The sequence below is a fragment of the Jatropha curcas genome, chromosome 7, assembly GCF_041381405.1.
Source record: "Jatropha curcas cultivar XTBG-Jc1 chromosome 7, XTBG_Jcur_1.0, whole genome shotgun sequence".
NCBI lineage: Eukaryota > Viridiplantae > Streptophyta > Magnoliopsida > Malpighiales > Euphorbiaceae > Jatropha > Jatropha curcas.
Genome location: NC_143157.1, coordinates 20,452,111 through 20,478,772, shown reverse-complemented (window position 1 = coordinate 20,478,772; position 26,662 = coordinate 20,452,111). Strand labels below are relative to the sequence as shown.

The window sequence follows — 26,662 nt, the reverse complement described above, 5'->3', positions numbered from 1 at the left end:
TTAGGTAGTTTGGCCATTTTGAAGCAAAAGCTCTCCTAATTTGATTTCAGAAAATGGCTTTGTTAATGGATGCCATTTAGCAACTAGTTTTGAAGAAACTTGTTCCATGGTTGGCCGAGATTGAGGATTCATACTCAAACATGCAAATGCAAGTTTGGAAACATAAATCAAGCCTTCAGCATCTCCTTTTTGAGGAATTTGTAGGCATTGGTCAATCACATCTTTCCATAGGGTTTGCTGGTTCGTTGTTGCTGAAGATGACGAAAGAGATGAAATGAAATCTCCTGGATGTGTTCCCATTATTATCTCTAGTGCTACCACACCAAAGCTATAAACATCACATTTTTCATTGACCACCATTGTGTAAGCTAGCTCTGGAAAAATTTCCAATACAACCATTAGTTTACAATAATGATAATGGTGCAAAATATGTCAAATACATATATTTTAGACTAATTAAGACGTCCAGGTGTTTACCTGGAGCTGTGTATCCAAATGTTCCAGCAAATGCAGTCCAATTTGATGTATCGGGCATCAAGAGCCTTGCTGTACCGAAATCAGAGACATGAGCTTCTAATTCTGAATCTAGTAGGACATTGTTGCTGGAAAGGTCTCGATGAATAATTGGAGGGAAGCAATCATGGTGCATAAAAGACAATGCACTGGCTATTCCTCTAACAACATTTAGCCTTTTACTCCAATTTAACTCCTTTGCTTGTTCTTTATCACATAATATCTTTCTCAAACTTCCTCTTTCTATGAAGTTATAAATCAAAAATGAGTGTTTAGCATGAGAACAAAATCCATATAACTTCACAATGTTCCGATGGCGAATGTTTGTCAGTGCAACAATCTCATTTTCAAATACTTTCACATTCAACATCTCATCATTCTGTGACTGGTTATGAGGTTTCTTCACAGCAACCACTCTACCTGTTGGCAACACAGCTTTATAGACAACTCCATACCCTCCCACTCCAATACAATACTTAGAATCAAAACCTTCTGTAGCCTCGATAATGTTTTCATATTGTAGATCTTTATCTGGGCTCCATATTGCATGAACACCTTCCTCACTACTTAACCTGGCTTTCCTCCTTATACTTCTTCGACGGAAAATGAAAAAACATCCTATGAAGAGAAAGAACAGAAACAAACTGGCAGACAAGATTGGAAGAACAATATGTTTGATTACTTTTTTTTCTTTTTTTCCTATGGTTTTTTTGATTATGAAGGAATCACAAGTCTTTAAGTTGGTGTTATTACCGCACAAGTCTTTGTTGTTTCTCAGTGCTTGAAATGGAGCCTCATGGAAAGCTTTAATATTAGGAATCTGGCCCTTTAACTTGTTATAGGATATATCCACCGATGTTAAGCTTATCAAGTAATCAAGAGTAGTTGGAATAGAACTTGACAATAAATTGTGGGAGAGATTCAAAATCTCTAGTCTTTGTAATTGTCCAAGCTGCTCTGGTATCTCTTTTTTGAACAAATTATAACTTATATCAAGGCTTTCTAGAGAGTGTAAATTCCCAATCTCTGAGGGGATATTACTAGAGAATTCATTTTTACTGAGGTTCAAGAAGAGTAAGTTTGAGCATTCACCAAGCTGTTTGGGAATAGATCCACTAAGATTATTTGCAGCCAAATTAAGATTAGAAAGATCACGTAACATACCAATTTCTTTAGGAATGTCACCTGAAATCTTGTTGTTGCCAAGATAAAGGTACAATAATTGTAACTTTCCCAATTTTTTCGGTATATTCCCCACAAGATGATTAGATGAGAGGTCAAGCAAATGCAATTGAGTTGCCTTGCTGAGTTCAGATGGAAGTGTGCCTGATATATTATTCTTGGAGTGTGACATCCTACTAAGTTGCGTCTTGCATTGAGTCGAGTCTTGCATGGAGTTGAGTCGAGTTGAACCAAACCCGGTTGGGGTAGAATGAGATTAGAAGTGGACTTATTTGAGTGAGAGAAAAAGATTAAGGTATAGAGGTGAGGAGTGATTTGCATTAAAAGATTGAGCTTAGGTATTAAGTTGTAGCCTTTTCTTACTTGAGGTCTCATTTAGGAAGTTTCACATCTATTTTGATGGCTTACCCGTAATCATCCCATTCACTTTCCCATCTTCATGTTTATCTTCATCTTCTTCATCTCCTTCATTTCCTTTATTTCTCCATCCATTTAGGCAACCTCAATTTTCTCCAAGTAAGTAGAATTACTTGCAGTTTTCTGTTATTCAACCTCTAATTGAGTGATATTGTAGATAAGTTATAAGAATTTTGATGTGTATAGGAGAAGGAAGCTCAAAGAGTGTAGAGAAAAGAAGCTAGAACAGAGCTCACGCGTTTTTGGAGTAAAGGTTTGATATCTCTTGTTATGTTTCATTTTCTTTGTATGAGATTTGTGTGGTGTGTTGCTATGAGACAAATATTGCTTCATGTTGAGTGGGAGGACTGGTAATGGTGAGAAACAGGGGAAAACAGAGCAAGTATTGAATAAATGAAGTGAATATTGAGTTTATGTTGAAACAGGGGTTGCTGGAAATTTTACCAGTAACTTCATCTTGATTTTGACCCCAGTTAATGATGGAATTAGGAAGTGTCATAGAAGAGTTATTTGTTCCTCTATGTGTTATCTTTACATGGGTTTTTGAATCATCCAATTTGGAGTTGTATATTGAGAGATATGACCAAAAGAGTGCAGACTGCGCAGGCTGGAAACGCGTCGCGACCCTGCACTGCGCAGGCTGGAAGCACGTCGCGCGCCGCGACTTTGCACTGCGCGCGCGCGACTTTCACTTCAAACTCTCTGACTCTCAATTGGCACATTACGCGCTCGCGACTCTCAAGTGCGCGCTCGCGAAGTTGGCCCTTGGCCTGGAAGAGCTCGCGACTAGCATTGCGCGCTCGCGTAGTTGGCATGAAAACTCACTGTCTCTCATTTGGCACACTACGCGCTCGCGACCTTCAAGTACGCGATCGCGACTTGTGCCTGAGAACACACTGTCTCTCAATTTGCACTCTACGCGCTCGCGACTTTCAAAAGGCGCGCTCGCGACTTGTCTTTTCCTGCACTTTTGGATTTCTTTTTCCATGCAATTGGATTCTTTTGCTCAACTTGTATGCATCCAATCATTTCAAAACAAAAAGACAACATTAGAACATGTACCAAAACAACATTCAAGCATGCAAATGATGTGAACTCATATATACATTATGAATTATGAAGTTATGAACTATTAATGTGATGTTGTGTTATATTATTGCTATACCAACATTATGCTCCATTGAGGTTAGGTAGAAACCATGTAGATAAGACCATGTCGCGACATAGGATAGCAGATCTGCACCTCATACAGTTTGTTACTCCGGCTACAGGCCGTTGAGTGGATATGATTATATGGGCCATAGCAGCCAAGCATACAGTATTCATCCAGTTTCATACAGTTTTTCTTATCACTTCGGTTTCACTATAACCTTATGGAGCCATACAGATATCTTGACATGACATTTCATGAAGTATACAGTAGTATAAATAGTACAAAAGATAATCAAGATAACATGAAAGGATCATAATGTGTGAGCTTATATGTGCCATATATGTTTCCATGGTTCTTTCTATATATATGTATGTGTTTAATTGTTTCTTTATCTGTTGAGATATCCACTGAGCATTATTTGCTCAGCGAGTTACCTGTTTAACTCGCAGGTTTTGAGACTGGTCCGTAGAGAGTCAGCTTACAACTGCTGCAGTTCATCTGTAGAAGACTCAGTCTTCAGGGTAGCTACTCATTTTAATATGTATCTTTGTCTACCCTTTTTATGGCATGTACAGGGCACTCAGTTGGGCCCATTTCATTTTGTAAACTAGTATCATGTTTTGTAAATATAAATGACATTATTTTTGTAAACAGTACCAGCATGTTCTTATATTCAATATATAGTATGTTTTCAGCATGTCAGACCATACAGTCAACCAGTTTGTAGCATCTCGACTCGGTTCATTCGGGTTTACGGGTGGACCGGGAAGGGGTGTTACATGGAGATTTTCAAATTTGACAAATTGTGAAAATCTTCCCATTTCCATGAAAGCTCACCATAGAATTTGTTATCACTTAAATCCAAATAGTTTAAGTGTGGATATATCCCAAAATCTTGAGATATATTTCCAGTGAGTTGGTTTCTCTCAAGACGGAGTCTTATCAAGCTGCTACAATTTTTAAGGCTCCTTGGTATGGGACCCGTAACATTGTTTCCATATGTAGAGAAATATTGAAGTTGTCCACCAAGGCATATGTCATTTGGTAGGTGACCTCCCAATCTATTTTCATGTATTGCTAATAATTCTAAGAGAGTAAGGTTGTTAATGGAAGCTGGGATTGCATCGGTGAGTTGATTGTTTGACAAATGCAATTTAGTAACGGACCTCAACATTCCAACTTCCCAAGGTATGGAACCAGAAAGTTGGTTGGTATGAAGAGAAAGTATTGATACCTTCGTCAAGTTCCCTATAGAAGCTGGGATTGTATCGGTGACTTGATTGTTTGACAATGCCAAATCAGTAACGCACCTCAACATTCCAACTTCCCAAGGTATGGAACCAGAAAGTCGGTTAATATGAAGGTAAAGTTTTGATACCTTCGTCAGGTTCCCTATGGAAGCTGGGATTGCACCGGTGAGTTGATTGTATGACAATTGCAAATCAGTAACGGATCTTAACTTTCCGACTTCCCAAGGTATGGAACCAGAAAGTCGGTTGGTATAAAGATAAAGAGTTGATACCTTCGTCAAGTTCCCTATAGAAGCTGGGATTGCACCGGTGAGTTGATTGTATGACAATTCCAAATCAGTAATGGACCTCAACATTCCAACTTCCCAAGGTATGGAACCAGAAAGTCGATTGGTATAAAGATAAAGTTTTGATACCTTCGTCAAGTTTCCTATGGAAGCTGGGATTGCACCGGTGAGTTGATTGTATGACAATTGCAAATCAGTAATGGATCTTAACCTTTCGACTTCCCAAGGTATGGAACCAGAAAGTCGGTTGGTATAAAGATAAAGAGTTGATACCTTCATCAAGTTCCCTATAGAAGCTGGGATTGCACCGGTGAGTTGATTGTATGACAATTCCAAATCAGTAATGGACCTCATGTAACATCCCTTCCCGGTCCACCCATAAACCCGAATAAACCGAGCCGAGACGTTACAAACTGGTTGACTTTATGTCCTGTCATGCTGAAATCATAATGTATACTGAATATAATATCATGCTGATGTGGTTTACATTAATAATGTACTTAATATTTACAAGACATGTTACTAGTTTCAAAATGGAATGGGCCCAACTGAGTGCCCTGTACATGCCATGAAAAGGATAGACAAAAGATACACATCCAAATGAGTAGCTACCCTGAAGACTGAGTCTTCTACAGATGAACTGCAGCAGTTGTAAGTTGACTCTCTACGGTCCAGTCTCAAAACCTGCGAGTTAAACAGGTAACTCGCTGAGCAAATAAAGCTCAGTGGATATGTCAACATAAAAAGAAACAATTAAGCACATACATGTGTAGAAAGAACCATATAAACACATATGGCACATATAAGCATACATATCATGATACTTTCAGTTTACCTTGATGGTCTTTCTTTCTATTTATTATACTGTATGATTCATGCAATGTTAAGTCAAGATATCTGTATGGCTCCATAAGGTTATAGTGAAACCGAAGTGATAAGAAAAAACTGTATGAAACTGGATGAATACTGTATGCTTGGCTGCTATGGCCTATATAATCATATCCACTCAACGGCCTGTAGCCGGAGTACCAAACTGTATGGGGCGCAGATCTGCTATCCTATGTCACGACATGGTCTTATCTCCATGGTTTCTACCTAACCTCAATGGAGCATAATGTTGGTATGTCAATAGTATAACACAACATCATATTAATAGTTTCATAACTTCATAAATCATAATGTTTACTTGATTTCACATCATTTGCATGCTTGCATGTTGTTTTGATACATGTTCTAATGTTGTCTTTTTGTTTTAAAATGATTGGAGGCATACAAGTTGAGCAAAGGAATACAATTGCATTGAAAATGAAGTCCAAAAGAGCATAAAAACACAAGTCGCGAGCGCGCCTTGCAAAGTCGCGAGCGCGAGATGCAAACATGAGAGTCAGTGAGTTTCCAGGCCAAATTCGCGAGCGCGCAATGAAAGTCACGAGCGCGTAAAGCACTAAATGAGAGTTAGAGAGTTTCCAGGCACAAGTCGCGAGCGCGCAAATGAAATTCGCGAGCGCGTGACGTGTTTCCAGCCTGCGCAGTCTGTACTCTTTTGGTCATATCTCTCAATATATAACTCCGATTTGGGTGATTCAAAAACCCATGTAAAGCTAACCCATAGAGGAACAAATAACTCTTCTATGACACTTCCTAATTCCATCATTAAATAGGGTAAAAATCAAGGTGAATTCACTGGTTCTTTTTCCAGCAAAACCTGTTTCAGCATAACTCAATATCTACTTCATTTGTTCAGTTCATCCCATGTTTTCTCACCATTTCCAGGCCTCTCACTCAACATTAAGCAACATATGGTCTCATTATCAACACACCACACAAGTTCTCATGCAAAGAAAATGGTAAAAGCCAAGAGATATCAAACCTTCACTCCAAAAAGCTTGAGCTCTTCTTTAGCTTCCTTTTTCTACAATCTTTGAACTCACTTCTCCTATACACATCAGAATTCTTATAACTTATCTACAATATAACTCAATTAGAGGTTGGATAACATAAAGCTTTAAGAAATTCTACTTACTTGGAGAAAATAGAGGTTGCCTTAATGCTTAACTACCATGAAAATGGATGGAGAAAGGAAGGAGATGAAGAAGATGAAGATAAAGATGAAAATGGAAAAGTGAAATGATTATCACGGGTAGGCCATCAAAATATCAAGGGATTTTATGTAAAACTTACTAAATAGTACCTCAAAAGTCAACAGGTTACAACTTAATACCCAAGCTTGATTTTTTAGTGCAAGTAAATCCTAACCCTTATACTTTGATCTTTTTCTCTCATTCAAGTAAGTCCACTTATAAACCCATTCTACCCCAACCGGGTTTGGTTCGGCCCGACTCAACTCGACTCTATGAAATGACTCGACTCAGTAGGATGTCACAATTCTCCCCTCCTAAATAAAAACTTCGTCCCGAAGTTTAACTGTTGTGAACAATTGCGGATACTGTTGTCGCATGGTGTCTTCAGATTCCCAAGTTGCTTCTTCTGTCTTATGATTCCTCCAAAGAACTTTTACCAATGCTATTCTCTTGTTCCGTAATTCTTTAATTTCTCTGGCTAGGATCTGAACAGGTTCTTCTTCATAAGTGAGATCTGGTTGAATTTCAATCTCTTCTGCTGATAACACATGTGATGGGTCTGATCTGTATCTCCTTAACATTGATACATGAAAAACATTATGAATCCGATCTAAGGTTGAAGGTAACGCTAGGCGATAGGCTAATGGTCCTACACGTTCAACAATCTCGTATGGACCAATGAACCTAGGGCTAAGCTTACCCTTTCGTCCAAACCTTAGGAGCTTTTTCCATGGTGAAACTTTTAGAAATACTTTATCACCGATCGAGTACTCAATATCCTTTCTCTTTAAATCAGCATAGGACTTCTGTCGATCACTTGCTTCTTTCAGCCGTTTTCTGATGATTTACACTTTCTCTTCTGTTTCTCTAACCAAATCTGGACCCAAAATCTTCTTCTCACTAAGTTCTGTCCAACACACAGGTGTCCTGCATTGTTTGCCATACAATGCTTCATATGGTGCCATCTTAATGCTCGATTGGTAGCTGTTGTTGTAAGCAAATTCCATGAGAGGTACATATTTGTCCCAACTACCTTCAAATTCTATTACACATGATCTCATCATGTCTTCCAGGATTTGAATTACTCTCTCTGATTGGCCATCTGTCTGAGGATGAAATGCAGTGCTGAAATGCAATTTCGTTCCTAATGCTTCCTGCAGTTTACCCCAGAACTTCGATGTAAACCTTGGATCACGATCAGATATAATGGATGATGGAACTCCATGTAGTCGAACTATTTCGCTAACATAAATTTCTGCTAACTTGTCCAGAGAATAGTCCATTCTAACTGGTAGAAAGTGTGCGGATTTAGTTAATCTGTCGACAATCACCCATACTACATCATGCTTCCGCTGCGTCTGAGGTAATCCAGTAACAAAATCCATCGTGATCTGATCCCATTTCCATGTTGGCACTGTTATTGGATGAAGCAACCCAGCTGGCAATTGATGTTCTGCTTTTACTTGTTGACATGTTAAACATCTTGTTACAACATTTCCGATGTCTGTCTTCATGCCTGGCCACCAATAGCATTTCTTCAAATCCTGATACATCTTGGTACTACCTGGATGCATTGTGTATGGACTGTTATGAGCTTCATGCAGAATCTTCTGTCTGATCTCCCCTTTCTGTGGTACAACAACTCTGTCTTCATAGAATAATACTCCACTGTTATTCAATCTGAATTTTCCACCATGGCCTTCCTGCACTTGTTTAACCCATAGTGCTATTTGCGTATCTTTCTTCTGTGCTTCTGCAACTTTTGGAACCCAAGATGGCTGTACTTGCATCTGTGCTAAAATAACTCCTTGCTGTTGCAACTCCATACTGATTCTCATTGCTTTCAAAGCAAACAATGATTTCCGGCTAAGGGCATCAGCTACCACATTAGCTTTGCCCGGATGGTAATTAATGACATAATCATAATTAGCCAGAATCTGCATCCACTTCCGTTGTCTTGAATTTAAGTCTTTCTGTGTCGGTAAATACTTTAAACTTTGATGATCTGTGTAAATGTGACACTTTTCACCGTACAGATAATGCCGCCATACTTTGAATGCTAGAACAATGGCTGCCAGTTCTAAATCATGGGTTGGATAATTCAATTCATGTGGCTTTAACTGTCTGGAAACATAAGCTACCACTTTCCTGTCTTGCATGAGTACACATCCTAACCCAGTATAAGAGGCATCACTGTAAATCTCAAAGTCTTTACCTGACACTGGCTGGGTCAACACGGGTGCTTCAGTCAACTTTTTCTTCAAAGTGTCAAAACTCTGCTGACACCTATCATCCCATTGGAATACAACTGCTTTCTTCAATAATCTTGTTAAAGGTGATGCAATGATGGAGAATCCCTTTACGAACCTTCTGTAATAGCCGGCTAAACCCAGAAAACTTTGAACTTCTGTGACATTTCTGGGTGGTCTCCAATCAACAATAGCTTCAATCTTCTTAGCATCCACTCTGATACCCTCCGATGACACCACATGTCCTAAGAAAGAAACTTCTTCCAGCCAAAACTCACACTTACTGAGCTTGGCATACAACTATTTATCCCTCAGTGTCTGAAGTACAATCCGCAAATGTTTATCATGTTCAACCCTGTCTCTGGAGTAGACCAAAATGTCATCTATAAACACCACCACAAACTGATCCAGATATGAATGAAACACACGGTTCATGAGATCCATGAAAACCGCTGGTGCATTTGTGAGACCGAATGGCATTACTAAAAATTCATAGTGACCATATCGGGTCCTGAATGCAGTCTTAACGATATCTTCTTCCTTTATCCGCAACTGATGGTATCCCGACCTAAGGTCGATCTTAGAAAACATACCTGCACCCTTTAGCTGATCAAACAAATCATCGATTCGAGGCAATGGATACTTATTCTTGATTGTCAGTTTGTTCAGTTGTCTGTAGTCAATGCACAATCTGAATGATCCATCTTTCTTCTTTACAAATAATACCGGTGCTCCCCAAGGTGATACACTGGGTCTGATAAAGCCTTTATCCAATAACTCCTGTAGCTGAATCTTTAACTCTTTTAACTCTGCTGGTGCCATTCTATAAGATGCAATTGATACTGGTGCTGCTCCAGGATAGACATCTATGGTAAACTCCACTTCCCTCCTTGGTGGTAACCCTGGTAACTCTTCTGGAAATACGTCTAGATAATCACACACTGTTGGTATGTCTTGCAATTTTGACTTTTCTTTCTCTATTTGTAATGCACATACCAAGTATGCTTCACAACCCTTCTGAATTAATCTCTTTGCTGCCATGGCTGATATCACATTACCCAGAAAATCTCGCCGCTTCCCGACTACTATTATCTCTTCCCCTGCTGTTGTATATAATGTCACCCTTTTCTTTGCACAATCAACTATAGCCTGATGTCTGGATAACCAATCCATACCCAGAATCACATCAAATTCTCTAAATGGCAACTCCATAAGATCTCCTTAAAACTCTTTTCCATGTATACCAATTGGACAGCTTTTGACCACTGTATGGGTTTTTACTACATCTCCTAATGGATTAGTAACCAACATACCCTGACTCACATACACAACTGCTAACCCCTTAACCCAAGGTTTAGGTATGCTAATGTATGAATGAGATGATCCAGGATCAATTAAAGCATAAACTGTATGATCACATAAAGAAAACTCACCAACTATTACATCTGGAGCTTCCTCATCTTCCCTGGCTCGCATAGCATAAACCCTGGCTGGACCTCTAGCATCGGGTCTGTCCACCGTCTCTGTTTGCTGTCTCTGCCCTCCGGAGGTCTCACCTCTACCTCTGCCTGCTATGAACTGTGTAAGAACTTTTGCCCTCTTAGGACAATCCTTCTTCTGATGGTCTGATGCTCCGCATATCCAACATTTACCAGTTACCAACCAACTGTGAATACTCAAATTTTTAGGCTCAAAAAGCCAATTTTCCAGGACTGCAAACAGTCCGGCCGGAGAAGCCTCCGGAACGAAAAAAAGAGCACACGGCACACCCGCCCTCAAGGGGCGGGCCTGACCGCCCATCCAGGGCGGGAACGTCCGTCCAGCCAAGCGGGCACGCCCGCCCGGCCAGGCGGGCATGCCCGCCCGGCCAGCCCTCGAGGGCAGGCACGCCCGCCTTTCAGGGTGGGCAGGACCGCCCTCGGGGCTTATTTTTCCTATAAAAGTGGCCCTGGGACCTCCGTTTTGAGAGACTCAGTCTGTGTTGACGGACGCTCCTTCCCCCCCACGCTCCTTGCGATTCTTTACTGCTTTTTTGCATTTTTTTTTTTAGCTTTTTTACTTTCTTGCTCTGTTAATTGATTACTAAAATTAAATTAATTAATATTCCCTTAACGAGGAGCTTAACCTGGAGTTAAGAAGTGGCCGTCGATTAAATCAGGTACATGAACTAAACTCTGCCTTTTTAATTTTAGCACTTCATGCATGCTTCTCTTCTACTCCGAATAATTCTACAACTGCATAAATGCATTCACATCATAATTAGGCAAATAAACTGCCTCAAGTAAATAAATTTAGGCTAAATGCCCGGTTAATCAATAATCGTGGTATTAAGCTTAAATCCGATAATATCGGCTAAAAGGACCTAGTTAATCAATAACTACGGTTAATTGCCTTTATTTCGAACAGCCTGGCTTAAGTCCAATTAATCAATAATTGTGGCTAAAAAGCCTTAATCAATCACGTTTTGGCAACAAATTGCCTACAATTAAATCAACCACATTTTGGCAACAAATTGCCCACGGTTCAATCAATTTTTGGCAAACAAATTGCCTATAAATTAGATTAACCACTTTTTTAGCGACAAATCGCTTAAATCACAATTTTTGGCTAAAAGCCTTCAAACAATCACTTTTGGCAAACAAATTGCCTATAAGTGAGATTAATCTTTCTGTTTTAGCGACAAATCGCTTAAATAAAATTACTTTGGCTAAAAGCCTTCAAACAATTACTTTTGGCAAATAAATTGCCTTAAAGTAATCAATTTTGGCGACAATCGCCCCATCATCAACTTTTGGCAATGAATTGCCTAAATCACTCTTTTTGGCTAAAAGCCTTAAAATCAATCATTTTGGCGACCATCGCCTAAAATCAATCATTTTGGCAATCAAATTGCCTAAATCTTTTGGCTAAAAGCCTTCAAATACCAACTTTTGGCACAAATGCCTTAATCATTTTGGCGACAAATCGCCTAATCAATTTTTGGCAATAAATTGCCTAAATCACATCAATTTTTGGCAACAATTGCCTAAATTAATCTTTTTGGCTAAAAGCCATTAAAATCAACATTCTTGGCATCAAATGCCTAAAAATCAACTCTTTGGCAAAATGCCTAAACAAAATGCACGAAGCATACACACACTCATGCATAAAGCATCTCCATTCAAAGCTCTTCAAAGAAGGCCTATCGAACTACGTGGACTTTGATCTTCCATTCAAACGGAAGTACGTAGGCACGTTCGGGATTTCACCCCGAGCGGCAAGTCGAAATCATTTTAAACTTGTCATTCATCCTGCAAAGCATTCAAGCATTCATTCATGGTTAGTTAATCAGCATGACATAGTCTCGGGATCCATCTCGGGTTTGCACGCCATGCCTTAAACATTGGGATGATTAATCTAGTAACTAGGTTAATTAAAATCGGAGTCACTTAGGGTTTTTTCTCGTTTACCCTAAAATAATTAAACAAGGTGGCGACTCACACACATCACGTGCATTTCTTCCTTAGTCACATGCATTTGTACGCATATGATATTTGGGGAGGGGTTCACAGTTTGGCGACTTCACTGGGGAATCATGTAATCATTTTACATGAAGAGGACTACAATTGCTGTGTAAACTAACCTGCCCTTCTTTAGGGTATTATTTTACAATGCTTTGTTTTGCAGGGTACCCCAACAAAAAAAAAACAAATTAAGTATTCTTTCTTTAAGAATGCTTAATAAGGAGAATTTGGACCTAATTGAACTTTACTTTAAGTCATTTAAATTTGTTGATTTATTTGCACGATTGAGAATCTTTTTCTCCATTGCATAAAAAAAAAAGGATTTCAAATGAATTTCTTCTCTCTCTGTTCAAACTTCTGAGTCTGGATAGCAAGTAGCGCTGATCGGCAGGTCTCTTTGATTATGTCGACGGACAACCAAAGCGTCCTCCCTGTTACCGCAAACCACTCCTAATCCTTTTGGGGGTGGCCCATGGGTATGCGTACTGTTGGACCCACGTGAAACTCTTTGTTTCACATGTGGTTAGGTATATCTATACTCAAGGTTCAAGGGTCCCTTATAAGCCAATTCTCTATTTGTGTCATAGCCTATAGAACCTATCCTTTAGGACTGTATGCACCCAATGATACGAATCATATCATTAAACGAAGTATGACGTGATGTTGTGCGCATTCATGACATATCATCTCATTAAAAAGAACATTCCATTTCAAAAGCCGAAAAATCACATTTTGGTCCCTGAGACCTGAAAAATTACATTTTTGGCCCCTAAGGCCCGAAAATTTCCAATTTGGCCACAGAGGCCCAAAAATTCATAATTTGGCCACAGAGGCCCAAAAATTCACAATTTGGCCACAGAGGCCCTAAAATTTACATTTTGGCCCCAAAGGCCCGAAAATTCCTAATTTGGCCCCAAAGGCCCAAAAATTCCTAATTTGGCCCCAAAGGCCCGAAAATTCCCAATTTGGCCCCAAAGGCCCAAAATTCACAATTTGGCCACAGAGGCCCAAAAATTCCCATTTTGGCCCCGAAGGCCTAAAAATTCACATTTTGGCCCTTAAGGCCCAAAAAAAAAATTCTTTAAGAACTAGGGGCCTTTCGAAAAGTCGAGGTGTCCAGCCCTAAGCACTTTACCTTACATATCACACCCCATTGGGTCCTATCCTGGGTGTCCCACCCTACCTCACACTATCTCACATACCATATGAAAATGCCTTATATAGGATAGTCTAATCATTTTGACTATGTCCTTTCACAGGTGCCCCTCCAAAAGACCACCCGTACCCGAAACACCGATTGAGCTCTCACCCACAAGTCCAACAACCCCAACTGCACCAATGGCATCACTGTCTGACATTTAAAACCTTATGGAACAACTGGAGGCTAGGATGGAGGCCAGAATGAATGAGGCCTTAGCTGCACAGAGGACCGCCCTGATAGCTGAATTGGGTAATGGTAATAGAAATGGGGCTTCAGCCGGGGGAAGTGGACCTGCCACCTCCAATCAGGGGCCTACTGCTGAACCAACAAACCCTACCTTAAACCTAGATGACATGCCCGCCAGAACTGCTTCTGAGCTGGAAGCTCAGAAAATAAGAGAGAAACTAGAACTGTTGGAAAGGTCTATTACTGCCCTCAAGACACACAAGGAAGTGGTGGACATGGACTCCTTGTCCTTGTTCCCCGAAGCAAGATTACCTACAAAATTCAAGATGCCTAATATGGATAAGTTTGATGGAACCACTTGTCCCAAAACGCACCTGAAAATGTATGTGGGTGCCCTCAACCCGTTTGGCCTGGACAGTGAGCTCCTTGCTCAGTTGTTTCAGCAATCTTTGACTGGTGCTGCATTAAGATGGTTTGTAAGCTTGGATCGTTCCAAAATGAAGAATTGGGAGGACATATGCAATGCTTTTAACACGCAGTACCATTATAATGTCGAAGTGGATGTTACCCGGAGGGAGCTAGAAACCACTAAACAAAAGAACAATGAGACCTTCTCCTCATTCCTTTCGAGGTGGAGAGCCAAAGCTGCTCAAATGATCAACCGACCCTCTGAACAGGAACAAGTTGACATAATAATCAAGAATTTACTGCCTGTCTACCAGTCACAGCTTCAAACACAGTACTTGCCTACGTTCCAATCGCTCATTGCAACTGCAACTAAGGTAGAAGACTTAATCCAGTTGGGTCAACTCAAAGAAGACTCATACAAGAAGCAGAATCATGCTGGGTCCAGTGAGACAAATGAAATAGCCAGTATAATCCCCACGAATCCTTTACGTGTTGGGAATTTGGGAAACAATCAGCCAAGGAGGCAATACACCGATCTCGGCATGCCAATCCTTTTGGTGTTCCGAGAAGCAGTGAAAGCAAATTTACTGAAGCCCTTAGAAGCAAGGCCATTACCAAACCCCCTGCCCCGGAATTTCAAAGCCAATGAATACTGTGAGTACCATCAAGGACATGGGCACAAGACCGAATCATGCTGGACTTTGAAAAATCGTCTACAAGACCTGGTTGACAATGGGTCCATCATCCCAAGAGCAAGCTGAACATCAACCAATCCCTTGCCTAACCATGGGATTAATGCAAAAAATTTTGCTGAACAAGAATCGTTCGATCATTTCGAACTTTTCTTAGAAATGAATGAAGTTTGTGTCTGAGAAGGTTGAGATCAAACCTCCAAAAGAACAAAGGAATTGTTCAAGACCAACAACAACCTGCCTGATCGATTTAAGCATCGAGAAGAACAAAGTTACTACAGTCAATCCAATCCTAGTCCATCACAGTCCACCTAGAGTCTATCTTTTAGGGTCTAGTTTTCTTTTCTTTTCATTTTCATTTCCCTTCAAGTTTTCATTCAATTCAAATTTGTAAATCTAAGTGTCTTTTGTACACAAATTTTGTCTTATCAATAAAAAGGGATCAATTTACGTTCCAATCATGTTTATACTCTTTCCCTATCCTTTGCTGTGAAAGCACAAAAAAAAATCGAAAAAAAATAACAAAAAAAATTGAAAAATAAAAAAAATGATGACAAAAAAAAAAGGATAATAAAAAAATTGGCAAAGAAAAATGCATTCATCCTTTCATTTGCTCTGCATCAATCAAAGCTGGGGGCATCCTAAGAAGCACCATCAAAGGGGAAGTTTTGAAGGGTAATCATGGAAAGGATCCAGCAAAGGGTACGCAAGACTTCAAACAGTATCGAGGCAAAGCCGATTGAAGGGGTTAGGGCCAGAATGGTTTCTCCGAAAACCCAGGAATGGAAGAAGCTCCGACAGAGAGGTGTCTGAATTTTGAGCTTAAAAGCGACATAATAAAGAAGTTATGTTTGGAATTGGGTTGGGTCTGCACGAAGTCGCAATGCTATCCATACACTACTCAAGTCATCTCAGAATCAAGTTGCCTCGAAATTCTTTATGGAGAGGCTGCTTCTAAGCAAGCAAAAGGAAAAAACGGGTCAAAAGGAACCTCTGCACAAAAGAAAGAAATCAAGGACAAAGCCACAGGAAATCAAGTTGTCAAAAACGGGTCAACTGCAAGCTCTCCGTTAAATTCAAGCCCATCAAGGGTAGATGACAAATCATTTCAGCCATAAGGACAAAGACCAAGCGGCTGCTCACATTTTGAAAAAAGCAAGTTAAAAGAAGCAGTCATAAACAAGGATCATTTCTCAAAACCAGGAAAAGGAAGAGTCTCCTCAAAATTCCTTATGGAGAGGAGAACCATTGAGGAAATAAGTTTCAAATTCAGAGGAAGATAAAGTTCAAGAAAAGGAATCAAATTAACCTCAAGAATTCAAACATGGCGAAGCCACAAACTCAAAGCATAAAAGCTTCTTCACTCAAGCCACTCAAGTTACCACCACAATGTGGGTATTCAAAACTCTTTGTGATGAATACAAGTCATATTTCAGTCAACCAGTGGTAAAACCACTACAACAACAAAGTCAGATTCGCCTAGGGTCATCACTATCATACGAGCTCGAGTCAATAAGTTGATTCAACATCATCAAAATCGGGAATGAATCCCGTAAAGACATCAAGTCGGGAAAGAATCCCGCAAAGACATCAAGCCGGGAAGGAATCCCGTGAAGAAATCAAGTCAGAAATGAATTCTGCATCAACATCAAGACGGGAAGGAATCCCGCAAAGACATCAAGCCGGGAAGGAATCCCGCAAAGACATCAAGCCGGGAAGGAATCCCGCAAAGACATCAAGTCAGAAATGAATTCTGCATCAACATCAAGCCGGGAAGGAATCCCGCAAAGACATCCAGCCGGGAAGGAATCCCGCAAAGACATCCAGCCGGGAAGAAATCCTGCAAAGACATCAAGCCGGGAAGAAATCCCGAAGAAATCAAATCGAAAATGAATTCCACAATCAGCATTAAGTCAGAATTGAATTTCTGCCCCAACAGCAAGTCGAAAATAAATTCCGCATCAAGACGGAAAGGAATTCCGCACTAACATCAAGTCGGAGATGAATTCCGCACCAGCCGAGCACGAAGTTCGCATCCCGGAAGGAACTACGAAAGACCTGATTCTCCCCATCCCCCGAAGAGTTCTTGGAGATACGTAGGCAGCCACAAAGGCGCGGTCACAAACATAAGTTTGTATCATAAATGACATTTTCTCTTTGCCAATATAAAAAAAAAATTAAAAAAAATAATAATAAAAAAAAAGAGAAGAAAAGAAAAATAAAAGCTGGAGTTGAAAACCCGAAAGGGCGGCTTCAGGCAAGAATTGAGCCCGCTAGGCTGAAAACCTGAAAGGGCGGTCTAGGTAAAAGTTGGGGCAAAGAGCTTGCTAGAGTCGAAAACCCGAAAGGGCGGCTACTAGGCAAAAGTTAAGGCAAAAAAAAAAAAAAAAAATCCCTTTCAAAGGTCTCCTTGGGAGTATATAAATCATTTTTTCCAGGAATCACTGAGTTCCTTCGAGTCAAAAGTCACTAAAAGAAAAATTTGAGTCTCTAAAATCAAGTCTCCATCACCAGTGGACATTCCACAACGAGTCACAAAAATCGAGTCATTCTCAAAAGTTCGTTTTGAAAACGTCACTCTTTGAGTCATTCCTCGAGAAGAGAGAGAGAGGAAAATGTCAATTCAATCCCCAGGGTTTCCAAAACAACCCTAAAAAATGTCAAACATAATCGTTGAGAGGCAATTCTTTAATACCTCATCTCCACTCGGACCATCGTTTCTTCGATCCTTTCAGACGAGCGATGTCATCCACATTGTCCGTTTCCTCGAGTCATATAAGTGGCTTTGTTCTCTTTGATTCCTCAATCGATTTGGAAAAGTACAACACCAATGTTTTGAAGTATTTCATGGTCGGCACCATTTTGGGGGCAAGAAGTGATAAGAACCTTCGCCATCCTCCCATCACAGAAGTAATCACGGAATTTTTAGTCTTTCATTAAGAAGAAATTCTATTTCAGCTAATAAGGGCATCACGTCTCTCAAGCAGGGGGCAAAATCCTCCAAGTCGGATTCAGGGGCAAGTGTTAAAAAAAAAAAACATACACAACCCAGGGTGAAACCCAACCATCGTCGATCTCTTTTACACAAACCCAGGGTAGAACCCGGTTAATGGTTAACACCTAGGGTGAAGCCCTAACCAATAACCAACCATTTTTCATCCAAAACCAAGCCATTTGGTCATTTCGACTTTAGGTGGACCCTTGGTTCTCAAAGAAAAAAACAAAACAAATCCCTTTTCAAGCCCTCTAAGAGGCGAAATCTCTTTTCAAGTCCTCTAAGAGGCAAAATCTCTTTTCAAGCCCTCATTAAGAGGCAAAATCTCTTTTCAAGCCCTCATTAAGAGGCAAAACATCTTTTCAAGTCCTCTAAGAGGCAAAATCTCTTTTCAAGTCCTCATTAAGAGGCAAAATCTCTTTTCAAGCCCTTATTAAGAGGCAAAATCTCTTTTCAAACCCTCATTAAGAGGTAAAATTTCCTTTTAAGTCCTCAAAGGCAAAAACATCTTTAAATTGCAATCATAAATCCATGCATTTGATCATTTCATTTCAAAGGAAAAAAACCATGGCGGGGTTTCCTCCTCTGCCCATCCTCAAAATTTGCTCCTTCAGACAGCCACTGGCTCTCATAAATCATTTTTATGATATCCAGTGGGGGGCAACTGTGAATACTCAAATTTTTAGGCTCAAAAAGCCAATTTTCCAGGACTGCAAACAGTCCGGCCGGAGAAGCCTCCGGAACGAAAAAAAGAGCACACGGCACACCCACCCTCAAGGGGCGGGCCTGACCGCCCAGCCAGGGCGGGAACGTTCGCCCAGCCAAGCGGGCACGCCCGCCCGGCCAGCCCTCGAGGGCAGGCACGCCCGCCTTCCAGGGCGGGCAGGACCGCCCTCGGGGCTTATTTTTCCTATAAAAGTGGCCCTGGGACCTCCGTTTTGAGAGACTCAGTCTGTGTTGACGGACGCTCCTTCCCCCCCCACGCTCCTTGCGATTCTTTACTGCTTTTTTGCATTTTTTTTTTTTAGCTTTTTTACTTTCTTGCTCTGTTAATTGATTACTAAAATTAAATTAATTAATATTCCCTTAACGAGGAGCTTAACCTGGAGTTAAGAAGTGGCCGTTGATTAAATCAGGTACATGAACTAAACTCTGCCTTTTTAATTTTAGCACTTCATGCATGCTTCTCTTCTACTCCGAATAATTCTACAACTGCATAAATGCATTCACATCGTAATTAGGCAAATAAACTGCCTCAAGTAAATAAATTTAGGCTAAATGCCCGGTTAATCAATAATCGTGGTATTAAGCTTAAATCCGATAATATCGGCTAAAAGGACCTAGTTAATCAATAACTACGGTTAATTGCCTTTATTTCGAACAGCCTGGCTTAAGTCCAATTAATCAATAATTGTGGCTAAAAAGCCTTAATCAATCACGTTTTGGCAACAAATTGCCTACAATTAAATCAACCACATTTTGGCAACAAATTGCCCACGGTTCAATCAATTTTTGGCAAACAAATTGCCTATAAATTAGATTAACCACTTTTTTAGCGACAAATCGCTTAAATCACAATTTTTGGCTAAAAGCCTTCAAACAATCACTTTTGGCAAACAAATTGCCTATAAGTGAGATTAATCTTTCTGTTTTAGCGACAAATCGCTTAAATAAAATTACTTTGGCTAAAAGCCTTCAAACAATTACTTTTGGCAAATAAATTGCCTTAAAGTAATCAATTTTGGCGACAATCGCCCCATCATCAACTTTTGGCAATGAATTGCCTAAATCACTCTTTTTGGCTAAAAGCCTTAAAATCAATCATTTTGGCGACCATCGCCTAAAATCAATCATTTTGGCAATCAAATTGCCTAAATCTTTTGGCTAAAAGCCTTCAAATACCAACTTTTGGCACAAATGCCTTAATCATTTTGGCGACAAATCGCCTAATCAATTTTTGGCAATAAATTGCCTAAATCACATCAATTTTTAGCAACAATTGCCTAAATTAATCTTTTTGGCTAAAAGCCATTAAAATCAACATTCTTGGCATCAAATGCCTAAAAATCAACTCTTTGGCAAAATGCCTAAACAAAATGCACGAAGCATACACACACTCATGCATAAAGCATCTCCATTCAAAGCTCTTCAAAGAAGGCCTATCGAACTACGTGGACTTTGATCTTCCATTCAAACGGAAGTACGTAGGCACGTTCGGGATTTCACCCCGAGCGGCAAGTCGAAATCATTTTAAACTTGTCATTCATCCTGCAAAGCATTCAAGCATTCATTCATGGTTAGTTAATCAGCATGACATAGTCTCGGGATCCATCTCGGGTTTGCACGCCATGCCTTAAACATTGGGATGATTAATCTAGTAACTAGGTTAATTAAAATCGGAGTCACTTAGGGTTTTTTCTCGTTTACCCTAAAATAATTAAACAAGGTGGCGACTCACACACATCACGTGCATTTCTTCCTTAGTCACATGCATTTGTACGCATATGATATTTGGGGAGGGGTTCACACCAACAATCTCCACCATGCCGTCTGCCACAATGCTCACAAGGTGGAAAAGTATAACCAGCTGACTCTGCACCTCTACTGGTGCCTCTACCAGTTCCTCTGCCTGAACCTCGACTACCACCGGCAGAACTAGCCACAACTGATACCGCTGGCATGTTAGCACCCCTAACTGCGCCTTGGCTAAAGGAAGGCCTAGAACCGGCTGAAATACTAGCACCTCTGAATCTCTTGCTTTCCGACTGATATGTACTGGGTGCACTCTGAGTTTGGTCTCTCCTCTGCTGAGACCGCTGGCGTCTGGTACGCTGACTGGCCTGAATGCGCTCTATCTCCTGAGCTGCCTCTACCAAAGCTGAGAACTCTCTGAATCTGGAAGCTACCACTCCCATTTGAATCTCATCGTTCAGGCCTTCCTGAAACTTTTTACACCTCTCGGCTTCTGTAGCCACTATCCCTTACCATACCTGCTGAGCCTAGTGAATTCTCTTTCATATTCTGAAATTGACATTCTGTTCTGTCTAAGGTATAAGAATTCTTTCCTTCTAGCATCAAGGTAAGCCTCTGTGATGAACTTTTTCTTAAATTCATCCAAAAAGAATTGGCAGGTATGCTGCTCTGTTGATACTCGCTGCTGAACAGTAGTCCACCATGTGTATGCCTCATCTATCAGCAATGATGTGGCACAAAGCAACTTGTCCTCTAGTGTACACTGTAATTGTTCCAGGACTCTCGATGTCCCATCTAACCAATACTCAGCTATTTCTGGACTATCATCCTTGTTAGCGCTGAATTCCTTCGCACCATATTTTCGAAGCTTCTCTAGTGGGGGCTTTCTTTCTCTTTCTATTACTACTGGTGCTTGAGGTATCACCCCTGCAATCTGTCTAAAAGTATCTGCAAGTTGCTTTAACAGCACCTCTTAACCTGGTGCTGCTGGAGCCTCACCCTCAACCGCTCTGGAGGCGTGTGACTCGCTCTCACCTTCCTGTGACATCCTCCTAAAAGAACAACAACTGCTTAGTTCATCAGGGTAGTCATGGCATGTACACTATACTGACTTATGAATGCAAGCCCGGGGAAACTCAACCTAGGGCTCTGATACCAAAATTTGTAACATCCCTTCCCGGTCCACCCATAAACCCGAATAAACCGAGCCGAGACGTTACAAACTGGTTGACTTTATGTCCTGTCATGCTGAAATCATAATGTATACTGAATATAATATCATGTTGATGTGGTTTACATTAATAATGTACTTAATATTTACAAGACATGTTACTAGTTTCAAAATGGAATGGGCCCAACTGAGTGCCCTGTACATGCCATGAAAAGGATAGACAAAAGATACACATCCAAATGAGTAGCTACCCTGAAGACTGAGTCTTCTACAGATGAGTTGCAGCAGTTGTAAGCTGACTCTCTACGGTCCAGTCTCAAAACCTGCGAGTTAAACAGGTAACTCGCTGAGCAAATAAAGCTCAGTGGATATCTCAACATAAAAAGAAACAATTAAGCACATACATGTGTAAAAAGAACCATATAAACACATATGGCACATATAAGCATACATATCATGATACTTTCAGTTTACCTTGATGGTCTTTCTTTCTGTTTATTATACTGTATGATTCATGCAATGTTAAGTCAAGATATCTGTATGGCTCCATAAGGTTATAGTGAAACCGAAGTGATAAGAAAAAACTGTATGAAACTGGATGAATACTGTATGCTTGGCTGCTATGGCCTATATAATCATATCCACTCAACGGCCTGTAGCCGGAGTACCAAACTGTATGGGGCGCAGATCTGCTATCCTATGTCGCGACATGGTCTTATCTCCATGGTTTCTACCTAACCTCAATGGAGCATAATGTTGGTATGTCAATAGTATAACACAACATCATATTAATAGTTTCATAACTTCATAAATCATAATGTTTACTTGATTTCACATCATTTGCATGCTTGCATGTTGTTTTGATACATGTTCTAATGTTGTCTTTTTGTTTTAAAATGATTGGAGGCATACAAGTTGAGCAAAGGAATACAATTGCATTGAAAACGAAGTCCAAAAGAGCATAAAAACACAAGTCGCGAGCGCGCCTTGCAAAGTCGCGAGCGCGAGATGCAAACATGAGAGTCAGTGAGTTTCCAGGCCAAATTCGCGAGCGCGCAATGAAAGTCACGAGCACGTGAAGCACCAAATGAGAGTCAGAGAGTTTCCAGGCACAAGTCGCGAGCGCGCAAATGAAATTCGCGAGCGCGCGACGTGTTTCCAGCCTGCACAGTCTGTACTCTTTTGGTCATATCTCTCAATATATAACTCCGATTTGGGTGATTCAAAAACCCATGTAAAGCTAACACATAGAGGAACAAATAACTCTTCTATGAAACTTCCTAATTCCATCATGAAATAGGGTCAAAATCAAGGTGAAGTCACTAGTTCTTTTTCCAGCAAAACCTGTTTCAGCATAACTCAATATCTACTTCATTTGTTCAGTTCATCCCATGTTTTCTCACCATTTCCAGGCCTCTCACTCAACATTAAGCAACATATGGTCTCATTATCAACACACCACATAAGTTCTCATGCAAAGAAAATGGTAAAAGCCAAGAGATATCAAACCTTCACTCCAAAAAGCTTGAGCTCTTCTTTAGCTTCCTTTTTCTACAATCTTTGAACTCACTTCTCTTATACACATCAGAATTCTTATAACTTATCTACAATATAACTCAATTAGAGGTTGGATAACATAAAGCTTCAAGAAATTCTACTTACTTGGAGAAAATAGAGGTTGCCTTAATGCTTAACTACCATGAAAATGGATGGAGAAAGGAAGGAGATGAAGAAGATGAAGATAAAGATGAAAATGGGAAAGTGAAATGATTATCACGGGTAGGCCATCAAAATATCAAGGGATTTTATGTAAAACTTACTAAATAGTACCTCAAAAGTCAACAGGTTACAACTTAATACCCAAGCTTGATCTTTTAGTGCAAGTAAATCCTAACCCTTATACTTTGATCTTTTTCTCTCATTCAAGTAAGTCCACTTATAAACCCATTCTACCCCAACCGGGTTTGGTTCGGCCCGACTCAACTCGACTCTATGAAATGACTCGACTCAGTAGGATGTCACACCTCAACATTCCAACTTCTCAAGGTATGGAACCAGAAAGTCGATTGGCATAAAGATAAAGTTTTGATACCTTCGTCAAGTTTCCTATGGAAGCTGGGATTGCACCGGTGAGTTCATTGTCTGACAATGCCAAATCAGTAACGCACCTCAACATTCCAACTTCCGAAGGTATGGAACCAGAAAGTCGATTGGCATAAAGATAAAGGGTTGATACCTTTGTCAAGTTTCCTATGGAAGCTGGGATTGAACTAGAGAAATTACTGTATGACAATGAAAGGATCGTGAGAAATGTCAAAATTCCAAGTTGATGAGGTATGGGACCAGAAAATTGGTTCTCACAAAGTTTTAGAATTGATAGCTTTGTTAAGTTTCCTATTGAAGTTGGGATTGAGCCAGATAGAAGGTTGCTTGACAAGTCAAAGTATGTGACAGAGCTTAATACTCCAACACCTTGAGGAATGGTACCGGAGATTAAATTAATAGACAAGTCAAACACATTGAGTTTGGAAAGATTACCAATATGGGAAGGAAGGTTCCCATGAAATGAGTTGTTGCGAACATTAAAGCAAATAAGTTTGGGAAACAAGAAAATATCAAGATTTTGAAGTGTGCCTTCTAAATGAGAATCCACAAGTCTTATTGCAGAGATACTTTTATCCTTGTGACAGTGAATACCAAACCAATGGCAAGGAGTTGCACTGGTTGCAGAACAAGAAGATAAGACAGATTGGCTCTGATTATCAAGGCTAGCTTTCCATTTTAGAAGAGCATTTGCTTGAGTTTGAATAGCAGTAGTAGAAGTAAAAGTAAGGACATGAAAGAATAATATAATTACAAACATAGTATTAAGGGCGAAGAAGGAGAGAGATTTGTGTAAGGAGGATGGCATAATCAATAGGTAGTTGCTTATAAATAATGAGGGATTAGAGAAATGTTGCTGATTTAAGATGCATATGAAGAGATATTTATAGGGAAAAATTTACCTAGACCGAGGCCATGGCACCACGTACAGACGAAATCAATCAAACGAAGGATTTTTAAACACGGTTCAACTTTATCTTTTTTTTTTTTTTTAAATGTGTGGTCAAAAATACTCAACTATTACATGTTTGTGGAAATTTAGGGACAAAACAGAACATGGAGGTGGCAATAAATAGGTAAGTTTAAAGACAAAAAGATGTAATCAATTGACATGTATGTGTTTTCAGAAATTTATTCCAAAACACATAGGTAACAACAAACAAATGAGTTTAAAGACAAACACATGTAACCAAATATAGCAAATTAATTCCACTTTTGTATTTACTTTGTTGTTGACCCAAACAAATGCTCTAGACAAGACAATATTCTCTTCTTTTTCTATTTTTTTTATCAATAAATTAACACCTCGCAATCCCTTAATATGCTAGGATAAGGAGATGAATGCAAAAGGAAATCTCAAGGAAATTTCAAAAGAAAATGACATAACTAAAAAATATATTATTTTTTTTCCAAAATAATGCATGGTGCCATGATGATTAAATAACTAATTAGACATTCCAATGCTTAAGAACTATTTAGTTTTAAGTGAAATAATGTTGTCATGGTTTGGTTTTTCATAATTTTATAATTTATCAAAAAGTTTTATAAAGTTTTTAAGTTTCAAATATAATTATTTGCTTTTTAAATTACTCACTTGATAATGTATTTTTAAGATTGGACTTGCCAAGACGAGATCTATAATTATGAACATTTTAAAAATTGTTTCCATTTTATTCTTTTTTCAGTATAAGATTAGAAATACCTTCAATTCAATAACAAAATAATTTTTCATTGGTTTGGTTCATAGTTAGTCCATAAACTAGGTAAAACAAGTCAACCCATTTTTATGACTTTAAAATGACAAAAAATAAATTAATTTATTTGAAAATCCGTAAGAGACTTTTTATTAAATAATGAATAAAGATGATTTCAATTGTCTATTCAAAATTTGGGTAAACCATTAAATACCTTCAAACCTTGCGTCTTGTAATAATGTCACCCTCAATCCAACTTAAACCCCTCAAGCACTCCAACTAAAATTTTTTTATCACAATTATACCCCAATTCGAAATTGGTCAAAATTAAATATATATTAAATATGGGTCCTACAACTTATACTTGAATTAACTTAACCCAAAGAATGAGTTGGCTAAATTACACTATAAAATACCCTAAACTTTGGCGATTGTAACAATTTCACCCCAAAATGACATTAATCACTCAGACACTTGCTTTTAACTTTTTATCACAATTGCACATTGAATTCAAATTATAGCAAATATATTGTTCTAATGAGGGGGTCACATTCAATTACAATTTCACCTTAGATTCAAATTTTATCTTAATATAGCCCCTAAATTACTAGACAATTAGCAATTGTAAAACGATGTATATCAATATAGAAATGTTGCAATTCATACACTAATAAAAAGTCCTTAATAAATGTCAAAAATGAAGTTTCCAACTAAACAAAACGTCAGATATTATAAACGAAGATAACCTAATTTTTGGTAGAAAAATAAATCAATAGTTCATAACCTAACTTTAATTAATGAATCCACGTTACACATGTATGTATCAAACAGAAAACGTATTCTATAACAAAGGAAAATAAACCAATAGAAGATGAAGTAACAAAACCAAAAACGAAAAATGAAAAATGAAATCTAAATAAAGCGAAAAATTAGGAAAACTAAGTTTTCGATTCAACGGTAAATAAGGTGTGTGTATATACATAGTAATTAATAAAATAACTCACTTGACACCTACAAATCAAAAAAAAAAAAAAATCTGGAATCGCAACCAACACCGACGGAGAAGAATACAAAATAGGGAATCAAATCGACTGTAAAATATCTC

At 39.2% G+C, this 26,662-nt stretch overlaps 1 protein-coding gene across 1 annotated transcript; it reads right to left on the bottom strand.

Moving 5' to 3' along the window:
- LOC119371461 (uncharacterized) lies at window positions 1-24,652 on the bottom strand. The gene is made up of 5 exons (XM_089724456.1): window positions 23,929-24,652; window positions 4,654-4,863; window positions 4,045-4,437; window positions 478-1,868; window positions 1-374 (listed from the first exon to the last, which is right to left on the bottom strand). Exons 1-5 carry the CDS (start codon window positions 24,621-24,623, stop codon window positions 1-3), a joined length of 3,063 nt encoding a protein of 1,020 aa, XP_089580582.1. The 5' UTR covers window positions 24,624-24,652.
- Window positions 24,653-26,662: the final 2,010 nt, after the last annotated feature.